This window comes from Neodiprion lecontei, chromosome 5 (genome assembly GCF_021901455.1).
Source record: "Neodiprion lecontei isolate iyNeoLeco1 chromosome 5, iyNeoLeco1.1, whole genome shotgun sequence".
NCBI classification, from domain to species: domain Eukaryota; kingdom Metazoa; phylum Arthropoda; class Insecta; order Hymenoptera; family Diprionidae; genus Neodiprion; species Neodiprion lecontei.
This window is the reverse complement of record NC_060264.1, coordinates 10840682-10855526: the sequence shown is the minus strand read 5'-3', so window position 1 is coordinate 10855526 and position 14845 is coordinate 10840682. Positions and strand designations below refer to the sequence as shown.

The window sequence follows — 14845 nt, the reverse complement described above, 5'->3', positions numbered from 1 at the left end:
ACTTCACAAGCATTACACCGAAGTGAATTGTAATACTGGAAATCAAGTTAATGACGACTCTAACAATGTTGTCAATAACGGACGTAAACCTATAGATGTAAGCAGTGCAGAAGTAATTTTAAAAACTGATCAAGAGTGTCAAGTAGATTATGTAAATTCTGCTGGTATCGAACGAACAAAAACTTTCACTTGTAACAGATATATGACTATTTACTGCGATGCTGAAGTTCAAACTGAAATACCGGAAATTGCTACTCTCGAAACTATTGTGAATCGGAAACAAAAATGAAAGATGAAGAGGTAGATAATTCGATTGGTTTTAACGGGGCTGTAGTTGAACAAAATAGGAAACAGCGTAGTTTCTGTGGTTTTCCATCTATTTAGACCGATAAAGATTTATTAGATATTGCTGGAGTGAACTTCCAGAACTTTGATTTTTTATGAAGCATATTATTCAGTAACATCATAATCAACAAAAATAATGATTGCTCACGTTTAACTGCACTTTATATGGCTCAGAAGATACGGATGCTTGTCGACTAACTTCAGCTTGAATAAACAAACTTTCTCCATTATGCCTGTACTCTTGTACACTCCGAACATGATCGACTTTAAATAGATATATGCCTTTTAGTTCTGTTGCAGGTTCGAAGTTCATTTTGTGTGTGATTTTTTCAAATCCTGTCCTTATTAAAACATCCGTGACCACGGATTTTTCCATTAAAAAATTATTTATTTTGATAGTATACATAACAGTTTTTTAAGTATCAATGTTGTCTATCTATCCATGTTCCAAAATATATTTGTTTTGAACTTCTTAACCTACAAATTATCACTGAAAACTTGGTTTTAATTACTTCACAACTATTTAGTCACATATTTTCTACTGGAGTTTCAACTCGTTATTATTTTCAACTTTTCACTTTACTATTACAATGAAAATATCAGTTATTTACTAATATTTTGCTTATTTCGATATTTATCATTATTATTCTAATGCAAATGAACACGCCGGCTGTTTAGCTTTTGAAACCGCTAGGTGGCGGCACTAGCGAGGCTCACAGCGAATACCCCACGACCTTCGTCATCACGTAGTTCTCGAAAACAAACAAAAAATGGTTGGTCGAACGATGTGATTCTCTGAAATATATGAAAAATTATCTTTTATTCTTAGTTCAATATTATTTGTGTATTCAGGATGTATAGCAGGGTGATTTTTGAATTTTTATACTTTGAGGTGATGAGCGCTTTCAAATGAATTGAAATAATTCCCTGAATATTTAAACTCTGCATCAACTCTGGGATGGTCCGCTTTGTGATCGAAGTATCTCATGGAAATGACCGGACAAAAAATTTTTTTCTGTCGTACATTTCATTGGAAGATCTATAGTGTTCAAAAAAATCTGTAACTACGAGAGTTTAGAGGGTATTAGTGCAACGATCAGAATGAAAATACACATCATGTTTGCGCTCGGCATCGATGGCGGTAAGAGATTTTTTACCAACGAGGGTTGTAAATCCTCGTCAAACCAATCGGGAAAGATTTTCGATGCACTGGCGTCCTTGAGACAATTGGGTTTGCCTCAAAGATGATTCAATGTTAGAAGGTTTTAAATCAACAAATATATTTATTAAAAAACTTTAAATAAATTGAATACACTGTTGATATAATGTTGTACGAGATTCACGCGGGATAAGGGCAGTGAGAAGAAATTGTGGAAGTTAGAATAAGTTGGTCTTCTCTTCGCGTTGGTCGAAACGAATCTGATCTTAGAAGTAGTTCTTAAAAATTAACTGAGTTCCGATGGCCAACAAACCACTGGAAGGGGTAGGAGTTTCCCGTGAGAGAAGGGATGAATTTTGCTTGGAAGTGGGAGAGATGGTCACTCATAGGAAAATTTTGCGCCGAAAAAAACGATGGTAGTGTGTAGGTACGAAAGTATGAGAGGGAGTGAGCAAGTGAGCGAGAAACAGAAACGTACATTCCCAATGTGAGATGCACGTGCGGGCGTTTTATGATACACGTCATAAAAAACAAGGACCGAAAAGTGAGGATTAGAGGATTGGTAGGTAGGCAAAGGTATTTACTAGTAGAAAGTAGAGAAATTGTCGAGATTGCATGACTGGCTGCCAGATGTGGCAGATAGGCGTGAGGATTATCTTTTTTTACAAATCAGTCGAAGAAATTCGTCAATAAGGAATGGGAACTTCCAGCAGTTGAGTATTTTATGAACCTTAAAACGTGACTAAAATGTCCACGCAGAGATTTAGGATTAAAGAATGTAAAATAGAGATTAAGAATGTAAAATAGAGATTAATAATCTAAAATAGAGATCAAGAATGTAAAATAGAGATTAAGAATGTAAATCAGAGACTAAGAATGTAAAATAGAGACTAAGAATGTAAAATAGAGATTAAGAATGTAAAATAGAGATTAAGAATGTTGAACGTGAAAAAGAATGCCGCTAATTTACAGAGTGGATTCAACACATCATACCATGCAATCTCCATGAATTGCAAACCATCGAAATTGACTTACTTTATTTAGAGGAAGTGCAATTCATCCAGATTGCATGGTATGATGTGTATTTTTTCAGATAGTAACACTCATGGCTTATCGTAGAAAAGTTTCAGGGAATTTTTCTCATCACTTTTAGAGCGAAAAGCCCTTGGGAGCATGACAATTCAAAGACCGCCCTAATGTATAAATCTGCGTTCACTCGCAATAAATTGTATTCTTCGGTCATTCTAGTGTTGATTGTCTGCCGAATATTTATAAGCAATTGGAAATGATTTAATATTGATCTATAGCTGACCGGTAAGCATCTCGATTGAAGTTGCGCGATGGTTATAGAAAATCAAAAAAGGTGGGGGGTAAAGGTAGGCCAAGTGGTCTGTCAAACACCTCCATATGAATAGAAACGACGGATGTATTTTTTATACGTATGTTGTAACGGGTACGGTTTTCCTCGAGGTCAAAGCCGGTGAGAAAAACCCATTATTGTGGTGTTTGTCAATTTTCAATGAACGAATATGAATATGAAGAACCCCCTCTGATGGGTAAAAAGCAGAATCAGCTTATCAGACCCAACAACCCTGAGCAGACGAACTATGCGGACTTAGGTATCACCAAAGCCGCCTTGATGCGTGAACAGGCACCTCCGCCCGTTGCTCCCTTCATTAAAACAAGGGCTTGTCGGCCGTTGCTCCCTCCAGTAAGACAAGGGCTTGTCGGCCGTTGCTCCCTCCAGTAAGACAAGGGCTTGTCGGCCGTTGCTCCCTCCAGTAAGACAAGGGCTTGTCGGCCGTTGCTCCCTCCAGTAAGACAAGGGCTTGTCGGCCGTTGCTCCCTCCAGTAAGACAAGGGCTTGTCGGCCGTTGCTCCCTCCAGTAAGACAAGGGCTTGTCGGCCGTTGCTCCCTCCAGTAAGACAAGGGCTTGTCGGCCGTTGCTCCCTCCAGTAAGACAAGGGCTTGTCGGCCGTTGCTCCCTCCAGTAAGACAAGGGCTTGTTGTCCGTTGATTCCAGCTGGAGACAAGTGAGAGAGGCGTATGTCACCTAATCGGAGATACGGGCTTACCAATCCTCCCTTCTAATTGCGAACTCGGAGTAAACTGCCTATTTTCAGTAGTGAGTTACCGACCCTAAACACCGCCAATCCTCCAGACCAGGGATAACCTTGGCTGGCTGTTGGTTTCACACACACACCCCCCCCCCTTTTTTTTCGAGGTGGAAGTTGATGTTGGAGAAATATGTTTGGGCTGTAATTTTGCTTTAATAGTGATAATTCAAATATATTGATATCGTCCGAGGTCGGCGATCTGGGTTATAAATTCAACAGTAATGAACAAAACTATAATATAAAAGTAAATAATCATAATAATCAAAATTTATCTGTTCTGCTCCTAAAAATTGTGCCTACAGCTCTAACATTTTCTGAATACGCGGCTCTAGTCCATCTTCACTAATTTTCTTTGGAGATCCCGGGCTATCGTGGACTCTCAATTCACAATATCTTTTTAATTACGAACTAATCTCTTTGCTTGAAGTTCCTTTCTAATATTTTGAAGCTAAGTTCGAGAATGTTCTCTAGACGAGTAACATTTCGTCTAAATATGACGCAGTTCGGCGCTTTACCGGACAACTGGTAACTGCTCTTCGTGGTCCTCCAACTTATACTCTCCCGGAGCTGTTGCCAAATTATCTTGACGTCTTTCCCCTACATGTGTATCCTGTTATGGGTCAACGTCCGTCGTCTTTTCTTTATTATTTTTGATTTCTGTAGGTCACTGTCACTGTTGATGGTGGTCTCGATCAGTTGTCCGTTATAGTTTTGATTTTTGTATGTCATGGGGCATTGTTATGCGTTCTTGAACAGCTGTCCGTTACAATGTACAAAGGAAAGAAACACGACATCCAATATTGATACGCCCCCGAGCCGAAAGGACTCGCCACGTAGTAGCGACGTATAAGACAGCTTTCCGAATTTACTTGTTGTAACAGTAAACTCCTTTTCTCTTGAGTCCAGTTGGGAAAATAGGGTTCGTGAGTTGTCTTTCTTCTGTATCAAAAGTATCTGGGTCAGTGTAGTCAGGAGGGTATACTCCTTCAGTGTCAACAATTGTATTTGCAATGCTTAGTATTGCAGGTATGTTTGGCATTCCTAACATTGAGCTATCTGTTGCAAGTAAAAGTGCTGGTGACGTTGATCCTGGTGCGTCTGGGATTCTAGGACATACTGATTGATAGTAGTCGTCATCAGGATTGCAGGCACAAATGCTTTTTAACATTGGTACTAACAGTCCGGGGATGGGTAATCTTTGAGGTGGTAGATCTTTCTGAAGCTGACTGGTAAAGTGACGTGTGGCAAGGTTGCCAATTTTAGCACAATCCATTGCTCGTAATGTTTAGTGGTAAATTGAATGAATTGATTGAAAAATAAAATAATGAATTGAAAATAAAAATGAGTGAATGAAACAAATACAAAGGTTGAAACGAGTACGAAGGTTGAAACAAGTACGAAGGTTGAAACGAGTACAAAGGTTGAAACAAGTACAAAGGTTGAAACAAGTAGGTACAGAGCTTGACGAGAGTAACACGAGGAGTGCTACCCGATTTTACGTGACCGTACGAACGGAACCACCTCTTATACGACACAGAACACCAAAATCGCGGCTGTTAGTAGGGTAGAAAGCCTCCATCTCATTCTGTATTCATATCAGTTAACTATTTCGAAGAGATAAACGAGATCTTGAATGCAATGATTGAAACTGCTAAAACATTGCGGACGTAGTTTCAGGTAAAATTAAATATAAGTCTTGGATTTATGAACAAGTACGAGATACGAGCGTTGAACACTCCCATGAAGAGCTTTCGACCTCCAACACTTGCTGAAAATTTCTCAAACGATAACCGACGACCACGTACCAACAAACATTATTGTAAAAACAGTCTTGTTTCAGACTTTGAACGAGAAACACATATTACGCAATTAAAGCATTTCCACAACATTTTATTTACGCCTTTGATTTTGGCTTGATAATCAAACTCACGGATCCATATTTATTTCCGTAACGTCTAAGAACGTTACACTGGTGTCAAAAGTGGGATCTTGAGTTTCTTTTCAATTAAGTCAATTCAGTGCGTGAAATAAACAATGAGCAACAGTCGTATGACACGTTCTCGTCGTCGGGAAAGTGGCGGAGAACATTCCATCATGGAAAATCCGCAGGTTCCCGAGACAATTTGTGCACCTTCAGTGGACTCTTTACCTGTCCCTGCGATGGTCTCAGTCTCACAGATCGACCTACTAAAGATTATGAGCCAACAACAAAAAGCCGCCGAACGACATCAACGGCAGCTTCTGGATGCGGCTCGTCAACAACAACAACAACAACAACTTGTCCAGTTGCTTCAAGAGCAACAAGAGCAGCGAAAGCAAGAACTCGTCAATCAACGAGAACAATGAAAAAGGGAACTTGCCTCTCAGTTGGAGCAGCGGAGGCTAGATAGAGAAGCTCAAGAACGATCCGAAACCAGACTTCATGAACTGTTCCGGACGACTGTGGCAGCTCTTCAGGCTGTCCATCAGGTGAACGGCTCAGAAGAACCGGCTGTCACCCCTCGAGGTTCCAGAGTCGTTACTCCGCTTCCCTCTCCTGTTCCCGTTCTCGTTGTTCAGGAGGTCCAAGACCCAGGACGATTACAGGATGTTCGTGACTCAAGGTCTGTGCCTTTTATTAGGGGGGTAGACGAATCCCCAATTTGTAGAACAAGTGTAGATAATGGGGTTGGTTTTTCCGGGCCTCTGTCTCAGGTTCAGCCTGGACATTCTCATTTAAGTCAATTAAATAATTAGAGATTTCCTTGGGTTGCTTCTCAGATTAACGAGAAACCCTTTTGTCCTATGCAACCGCCAATTTTTGATGGAAAAATTCCATGGGCTGAGTATGAGCGTCAATTCAGCACAACAGTGAAGTATAATCAGTGGGATTCCGCCATGAGGGCCAACAGTCTTGCCTCTTGTCTTCGAACGCCGGCTTTGAATGTTTTAACGGCATTGTCTCAGGAAGAAATTTCCGATTACGGAAAACTCAGATCCGCGCTTAAATTAAACTACGGAAATGACCATCTGATAGAATTATATACAGCTCGATTACAGACCAGAAGACAAGGACAAGACGAAGACCTCGCGACACTTAGCCAGGATATTGAACGGCTTTCTCGTGTGGCTTTGCCTGACCACGAGCCGTCTCGTAACTTATTAGCGACCCAAGCTTTCTCAAACGCAATTAGTGATCCAGAAATCAAAATGGCCGTTGGGACATCCGGTCTCACTTCTCTACGAGAGGCAACGGCCAAAACCCTTAAAGTGGAGGCAATGCGAAAACAACATTTTGGGTTGAACAAGCTTCGTCGGATTGAGGTGTCCAAAAACACCTCAGAAAGACGAGATTTTGTGCACTCGGAAGAGTCGAAGCCTCAAAATTATAGAAATAAAAATGACAATAATAATTTTAAACGAAGGAATCGTGGTTCTTTTCAAGACCAGAAAAACAAACGTGGACTAAAGAACGCGGTCATGACAAATGGAACCGGCTTGACTTGTATATTTTGTAGTAAAATGGGACACGACGCCAATCATTGTTTTCTGATTGAGAAAATTAATGGAGAACCGATGCAGAGTTCGAATCCGAACTCTTATAACTGGCTTAAAAAAGATATAGAAATAGGGGAAGCAAATCCTCAGTCGAGCTCTTCAACAGAAACTCGTCCAAAAAACTAATTTCGGATGATTTGTCGGGGCGAAAATCATCGCAGATTGTTGAGAGTGAAAGCCCTTTTAGAGAACAGTTTTTAACTATAAGTCTACGACAGTCTAGTCTTTACGCGCGCGGTACTGTAAACGGGGTCGATTGTCTTTGGGTAATAGACACCGGCGCGGAGGTAACCGTAGTTCGATCGGATGTCTTTACATCCGATGACTAGATTGTTCCCTCTTTATCCCTGCGAACAGCCACTGGAGAGATGACCCCGGTTTTGAGACAGGTTACTGTCCAAATCAACCTTTTTGGGTGTCTCGACTCTCCACATAAGGTTTTTATAGCAGATATGGGGGATGAAGGTATTTTGGAAATAGAATTTCTTATAGCTCATAACTGTGTTATCTCGACAAGGAGAAATTCACTAGCTTCAAACAATCGCGAAATAGCTCTTCGTACAAATGGGAATGGAATTTATTGGACTCCTCCTAGAATTCGGGAAATAGAACTTTCAGAGGATGATTTTGAACAACACTTTACTTCACATTTACAGGGCCTTGTTGAGAAATCTTCGATTTCATCGAATTTAGCTCACTTAAAATCGTTTAAATCTCTTGCTGGAGTTGACAGATTCTTTCGCCAAACATAGTGGTGGTAAGGGTCGATGTACTTCCGTCAAGCACAAGATCGGCGTCGGAGAGAGTTCACCAATAAAACAAGCTCCTCGAAGACTCGCTCTCATCGCCCGAGAAGAGGTAAAGAAGCTTGTGGAAGACATGTTAATGAACGATGTGATTGGACCATCGTCTAGTCCCTGGGCGTCACCAATCGTCCTTGTCAACAAAAAGGACGAATCAAAACGATTTTGTATCGATTACAGGAAGCTGAACGATATAACGAAGAAAGATTCTTACCCTCTACCCAGAATCGACGAGACACTCGACCTGATAGCTGGTGCAACTTGGTTCAGCACCATAGATCTTCAGAGTGGATACTGGCAGGTCGAAATGGATCCTCTAGATGAAGAAAAGACAGCTTTTGTTACGGGTTCAGGAGGATTATGGGAGTTCAAGGTTATGCCGTTTGGTTTGAGTAATGCCCCGGCTACCTTTGAACAAATGATGGAAGCTGTTCTCCATGGGCTCACTGGCAAAATATGCCTCGTCTATTTAGACGATATAATCGTTTTTGGCAAGAACTTTGAAGAAGAAGTTCAAAATCTCAGACAAGTTTTCGCTAGGCTGAAGCAAGCAGGCCTGAAAATGAGCCCGAAAAAATGCCATCTGTTCCAGAAAGAAGTAGGCTTCCTCGGACATATCGTCTCAGCACAAGGTGTAGAGACCGACCCATCCAAAATAGAGAAGGTTTCTTCTTGGCCGACACCTAAGAATAAAGAACAAATTCAAAGCTTTTTAGGCCTTTGTACGTATTACAGAAGATTTGTAAAAGATTTCGCTTGTATAGCTAAACCTCTCCATCACTTGACCAGAATTAAGATTCCTTTTGACTGGACCCCGGAATGCGAAGAGGCTTCCAAGAAATTAAGAGAAAATCTTATTTCTTCGCCGATTGTAGCTTATCCAGAGGTCGAAATTCCTTTTATTTTAAATACGGATGCATCTCTTTCAGGAATAGGCGGGGTTCTGTCGCAAATTCAGGGAGGTCAAGAGAGAGTGATAAGCTATTTCAGCAGAGTTTTGAGTAAAACCGAGAGGAATTATTGTGTCACTCGTAGAGAGCTTTTAGCTGTCGCTAAGACCGTAGTACATTTTCACTTGGTTGTTCGACTAGTCCTGTGGCACCATCCTTTATGGGGCGTGCACCAGTGATAGGAGCCTTATCCTATCTTGAGCCACCTGGGGCTTGAGGCATGCTTCCAGTGTGTGGTTCGGCACTTGTCTCCCGGCTTATCGGTGCATGCACAGTAGAATATAAAGTAGACTGCAATTACTGACCTTTGCATCAATACTGAGCTCTTGGTTAATTGCGCTCTATCATATTCCTCTACTAATTTTTCGTATTGGAATTCAGCAGGCACGCCACCTGTTGCATACTTAGCTATCACTTTAAATTTCTCCATAACGGGCTTCTTGTTTTTCATTATGTTGTGTGTTTTTTATTTTGATACGTACAGATCATGCTTCTCTCAGGTGGCTACTTTCGTTCAAATCTCCCGAAGGTCAGGTAGCTAGATGGTTAGAAAGGCTCGGTCAGTACGATTTTGACATTCGTCATCGAGCAGGAATTCATCATGGAAACACCGATGCTCTCTCACGGAGACCATGCGAGAAAATGCCTGAGTGTAAACAGTGTGCACGATTAGAGAAAAATCGTGACCCCTCTCTTATAGTACGGAAGATTTCTCTCGATAATAACCAGGAGGAATGGAGAAAATCGCAACAAGAGGACGACACTTTGAATCAAGTGAAGTCTTGGAAAGAAGCAAAAACTCGCCCGGACTGGCAGGATATATCTTTAACCGAGCCAGATTTGAAAATTTATTGGGCTCAATGGGACTCTATCCTTTTAATTGATGGAATTTTATACCGAAAATGAGAATCTGCAGACTTGAAAGAAATCAGGTGGCAACTTTTGGTTCCCAGGTCACGAGTTCCAGAGATTCTTGCTCTCTATCATGATTCTCCTGCAGGCGGGCACTTCGCGTCAAGAAAAACTCTGGGCAGAATTCGCAACTTCTACTTTTGGCCCCGTTGCCGGATGGACGTTGAAGATTGGTATCGAAGATGTCGAATCTGCACGGCAAAGAAAGGACCTCGAGCGAAGGGACAAAGCTCTCTTCAAATTTACAACGTGGGAGCTCCATTTGAAAGGATAGCAATGGATATTCTCGGACCTCTCCCGATAACCCATTCTGGAAATAAATATGCTGTGGTTATTGCTGATTATTTTACTAAGTGGCCTGAAGTGGTTCCTCCCGCTGATCAAGAAGCCTCTACTGTAGCACAGGCATTCGTTAAAGAGTTTATTTGTAGACACGGAGTTCCTCTAGAACTTCATACTGATCAAGGCCGAAATTTTGAGTCAACCCTAATGAAAGAGGTTACTCAGATTTTAGGGGTTAGAAAAACTCGTACGGCTCCTTTGCTTCCGCAAACTGACTGCATGATAGAGCGTCTGAATCGAACCTTATTTAAACTGCAAAACAAAAAAATATTCGCAATATTAAAATTTGTATTTGTATGTGTACGAATGCAAGCATGAATGTACGATGCATCGAAAGAACGCGCACGGAAAGTATAAAAGTGGAGAACATGAGCGCGCAGACATACAAGAAGCGCACAGGTATACAAGGAGCGCGAAGGTATATATACAAGGGATGAGAACGAGAAAGTTGGAGAGAGAGCGAGTAAGGAAGTGTGGGTGGCAGGGTCCGCAGGGAGGAGAGAGAGTGTGTGACAGAGGGGAAGCAGAAGGATTTTTCCGCTCTGTTAGGATGCGGTCCTGCGTGGCCAAGGCATACTGTTTGTATTTATCATACTTACATTGGTGTTGATGTTGATGATTCCGCAGAGTTATCGTCATGAAAACTTTCATTTTCCACATCAAGACTGCAAAATAATATTTGCAATATAAAAATTTTTGTAATAAGTCTGAAACGAGTATAGCAATATCTATTGCACATTTTAAATAATAAACTGCTTATGAGCATTTAAAATGATATTTCAATACAAAATTACTGTTTTTAAAAAGAATAACAATTTTAGTATTTCATAACGCGTCATATTAATAAAATCAACCAGTAATAATATTAATCAAATTTTTTTAAAAGAATAAAACGAATTTCAAGCAAAAAAGATTATAAAATTTGTAGTCAAACTTGTAGCTTTCAATTGAGTAGATTAATCACTAAAGTTTTATCACGCTTACTTTGCTTTTGACGTTGATGGCCCTGCACTGCTGTCATCATGAACACTTTCCTCTTCTACATGTACACTGAAACATAATATTTGCAGTATTATACGTAACAATTGTATTGTGGGAATGAGAGTGTGTATAAATGAGAATATGCGCGTGTGTATAATGTGTGTATTTGTGAGAGACAGAAAAAAGCATTGCGTAAACTTACTTTGATGTTGATTTTGATGGTTTCTCTTTTGCTGGAACAACTTGATATTTTTTTGACACTGCTGTAAACTTTGAATAACAACTTGAGTGGTATCTCTGATAATCATTTACTTCTTGAGGTATAATAATGCTATTTAAATCTAAATTGTTTGCCTTGCGAATTGAAAGAATATGTGCACTTTTATTCAAAGTATTAATGACGAATGGTTGCAATTTTCCTGTTGCTTTTCGACAAAAAACGCAGTTTGGCTTGACTTCAGACATTTTGAAATTTCACATTTGCACGCACTTCTTTTCACGAGACTTTTCACGGAGACTACAAGAACGCTACTGACTACTTGCACAGACGCTACACGCACCGAAGCCAACGGTCCCTTTTTCAAAATTTAGGTGGGGATCATCTTTTGCGTAGATATTTACCTGGGCATCTGAAATGGCAACAGCTGCGAGCAAGGGGGCACACACAAGAAAAGAAAGATACCGTTATATTTGAGGGCTGCGCACGAGCATATTTCCGCAGGTATAAATAGTCCCAATTTTATAGCCACCTTTCGCCTACGGAACTATTGGTTTCACGGCCAACGAGCTTGCCCAGAGATGAGTAGAGAGGTGTAATAAAAGAGATTTATATTGCTCAGCTTATAATGTTTAACATTTTTGCGGATTTCATCACTATATTTAAGCCTCCATTATCACGGAAAAGATCTGGCGTAACTATCCACGAGAATTTATTAAACTAATTATATTAAACAAATGTATAATATAAAATAACAACTTCATGATAGCCGTTGAACAATTTATAACAACGATCGTCTTTCAGGCCGATGAAGATGCAGCGTCGTAGCCGCGGTCTCGGCCGCGGTGCTCGCGCGCTGCATGCCGAACGCAACTTCATACGCTTGGCAGACGACCTTCGCGGTATCTTACTAGTGGCAGACTATTCTTTTTGTGTTTGCTGATATAAAAAGAAGCATTTCAATCAATTTCATCCTTGCGGGCATGAATTTTTTTACTATTTTTTTTGCGCTTACTTGCGCGGGTGGCACATGAATTTCGTTGCGGAATTTAGGTGGCAGACGATAATTTCTAAGCTTCTTATGTTTTAACTGGTACGTAAAATCAGTTTCGCGTATGCGGCTATAAATTTTTTTTGTCGATTTTTTGCTGCAATTGTAACCCTCCTGTAACCCCCTGTCGCGGGGGTTCGCTGGCAGATGTTCAGATTAATATTATACGTTACAAATATAACTCGTACAAAAAAAATGAAGCTTGCGGAAATGGTGCAATGAAATCTGTCGTTAACTCCCGGACCAAGAGACTGTGACTCCTGGATCCCTTTCTTCCTCTTATCTTACAGATCTGCGATTCATGAGACGACGAAGCAGACGCCGGCCCTCATGCTTACTGGAAGAAATCTTCGACTTCCGTCAGATTTAGAGAAAGGCCCTGTTCCTGTGCAAAGACAGCATCAAACAGATTATGCCTTTTTATTACAACAACGTTTAGAAGAAATTCATTACTTTGCTGGGAGTAGAATTTCTGTGGCTTCAGACAAATTGAAAACTCGTTATGATATTCGAGCCAGAGATTTAATATTTAATCCTGGAGATTCTATCTGGCTCCTTCAATCCCGAAGACAGAAAGGACTATGTCCAAAACTACACTCAGCAAAAAAATTAAAGGAACAGTAGGATTCCTCCCTTTTTTGAGTGATTTTTGAAGAGCTGTAACTTGGTGAAAAATAATCGAATCGTAAAAAACCAAGAAGCATTTCGAAGCTTGAAACGTCTAGTTTGAAATCCTCATCAGTTATTTTTTTCTTGAACATCACGCTGAGTGTGACCCTCAGAAATAGCGCAAGGCGAAATTCCTCACAATTTTTGTCTTTCAAAAGCGTGCACAAGCTCAAAAAAATTTTTCGCTGCTTTGTCAATATTGGATTCATCTAGCCTGATTCTTCAGCTTCAAAACGATTGGTTTTGAACCTCTGTACGACCATTTGTCGTTGAGATATTGGCGTTGGAAAAAAAGGACCTCTTTTCGTTGATCATCAATATCTCATGAACTAATGATCCCACAGCAAGCTGAACCTGAGTTCCGGGAACGGTAAGAAACGCTCTCGAAGTACGTTCGATAACTTAGTGCAAGATAATTTTTTTTCTCATCTCATTGTTCATCTGAAAAGGTACAAAAAAATCGGTTTTTTCTTTAGTTTGGAGAATCCACGTCAACTTTAGAAATATTGCGAAAATGACTCATGTTTCCAGGTTTTTTTTTAGTTCAATACATGCCTAAAAACCCCTCAAAATTTAAAATTGATCGACTGAACCGTAATTGTTGACCAAAGCGTCAAAGTTACATTAAAAATTAAAGGAACATTTTTGTTGTTCCTTAAATGGCAAATTATGATGATCAAAGTGGAAAAATGACTATTCCGTTATTTTTCTTCACAATTTCCCAACAAGTACGCTTTGAATCTTGGAAAAAGAGAGAAATTCGAAATTTTATTTTTCTCTTGTTTGTTACGTCCAGCATACCACTTCTCTCTATTTTTCTACTCGCTAACTCTCCCACAGTTCTTACATTTACTTTTCCGGCGTCGTTTGTCAGGTCCAGGTACTCGTCGGAGTCATAGTCCGGTTCGATTAACAGCGGAACAGTGGGTATTACCGGCTTATTCGTATCCTCGAAATCCGACCTCTTCTGTCGTTGAGATACTTCGGTACACTCGCAGCCAACTTGGAGCTCCGGAACGCCTCCAACCCCGAAGATTCTGTCCTTCAATGACCTCGACGATGCTGAAAACTCGTCATGTTTTGCCGATTTTGAAACGTGGTTTGTTCTCTTTGACTTCGACGCTTCGCTGGATTTCGTTTTAAAAATCATCTGGTCATAAACTCCAACCTTTTTTGGCAATTTACTCTTGTACCTCACGTTCGTCTTTCGCGGTTGTGTCTGGACGCCAAGCGATGGCCTCTCTCTGGACAAGTCCAGCTTGTATACCTCAAGCGAACCTGGACCCTCATCCTCGAACGGATCGTCGACCAGGAAATCATCCTGATGCATGGTCTCGTCTTCCAGCTCTTCGCCTTCCTCCAATTCGTCCGAAACTATCGGCTCGTCAAACGCCACCTTGATACTCTACAGTCGCATCGCTTCCGCGTTGTTCAATTCATCGTCTTTTTCGATGTCTTCCAATTTGGATGGATTCCGTTCCTCGGAGTTTCCAAAGATTTCGGATAATCTTCGCTCCATGATTCCGTATCTGCCGTCCGATTCGGGCGACGATCCTCCGGGCCTCCGTAAATCTTTGACGGGGGTAAATTTCTCCCCGCGATCCGGGACTCTTATCCTTGGCGGTTCATCGTTCATCCAGTCCTGGCGGTATTCCTCGTCCTCTTGGCAGCTGCGGGGGTTACAGTGTGACGGGGTGTATTGATCGGGCGAGGGGCCAGAAGAGCGGGGGTTGGAAAAGGTGGTTGTTTCTCCCGAAGGAA

At 40.9% G+C, this 14845-nt stretch overlaps 2 protein-coding genes and 1 long non-coding RNA gene across 6 annotated transcripts; all 3 read right to left on the bottom strand.

The window, feature by feature from the left end:
* Positions 1–8850: 8850 nt before the first annotated feature.
* LOC124294599 lies at positions 8851–9866 on the bottom strand. 2 transcript variants are annotated; one of them, XR_006904508.1, is made up of 3 exons: positions 9395–9690; positions 9030–9305; positions 8851–8905 (listed from the first exon to the last, which is right to left on the bottom strand). It is a non-coding gene; the product is annotated as an uncharacterized LOC124294599 (long non-coding RNA). The 2 variants fall into 2 exon arrangements; XR_006904507.1 differs by lacking the exon at positions 8851–8905 and adding an exon at positions 9810–9866 and having other exon boundaries at positions 8965–9305; positions 9395–9558.
* A 397-nt stretch (positions 9867–10263) lies between these two features.
* On the bottom strand, positions 10264–12036 carry LOC124294598. Its single transcript, XM_046740521.1, has 4 exons — positions 11350–12036; positions 11151–11216; positions 10766–10831; positions 10264–10418 (listed from the first exon to the last, which is right to left on the bottom strand). Exons 1-4 carry the CDS (start codon positions 11610–11612, stop codon positions 10328–10330), a joined length of 486 nt encoding a protein of 161 aa, XP_046596477.1. The 5' UTR covers positions 11613–12036; the 3' UTR covers positions 10264–10327.
* Positions 12037–12174: 138 nt separating this feature from the next.
* LOC107216680 lies at positions 12175–14414 on the bottom strand. Of its 3 annotated transcripts, none has more exons than XM_046740519.1 (2): positions 13932–14414; positions 12175–12800 (listed from the first exon to the last, which is right to left on the bottom strand). In XM_046740519.1, exons 1-2 carry the CDS (start codon positions 14412–14414, stop codon positions 12750–12752), a joined length of 534 nt encoding a protein of 177 aa, XP_046596475.1. In that variant the 3' UTR covers positions 12175–12749. The 3 variants fall into 3 exon arrangements, 2 of the variants coding, with proteins under 2 accessions (XP_046596475.1, XP_046596476.1); XM_046740520.1 differs by having other exon boundaries at positions 13938–14414; XR_006904506.1 differs by lacking the exon at positions 13932–14414 and adding an exon at positions 12869–13471 and having other exon boundaries at positions 12777–12800.
* Between the last annotated feature and the right edge of the window lie 431 nt (positions 14415–14845).

Excerpts from the sequence above, each read along its gene's own strand:
- LOC124294598 (XM_046740521.1), bottom strand. The coding sequence starts at position 11,612 with ATGTCTGAAGTCAAGCCAAACTGCGTTTTTTGTCGAAAAGCAACAGGA. Across the intron at positions 11,217-11,349 it reads CCATCAAAATCAACATCAAA|TGTACATGTAGAAGAGGAAA; the intron begins GTAAGTTTACGC and ends ATTATGTTTCAG. Across the intron at positions 10,832-11,150 it reads CCATCAACGTCAAAAGCAAA|TCTTGATGTGGAAAATGAAA; the intron begins GTAAGCGTGATA and ends ATTATTTTGCAG.
- LOC107216680 (XM_046740519.1), bottom strand. The coding sequence starts at position 14,414 with ATGCATCAGGATGATTTCCTGGTCGACGATCCGTTCGAGGATGAGGGT. Across the intron at positions 12,801-13,931 it reads ACGACGCCGGAAAAGTAAAT|GAACAGGGCCTTTCTCTAAA; the intron begins GTAAGAACTGTG and ends GTCTTTGCACAG.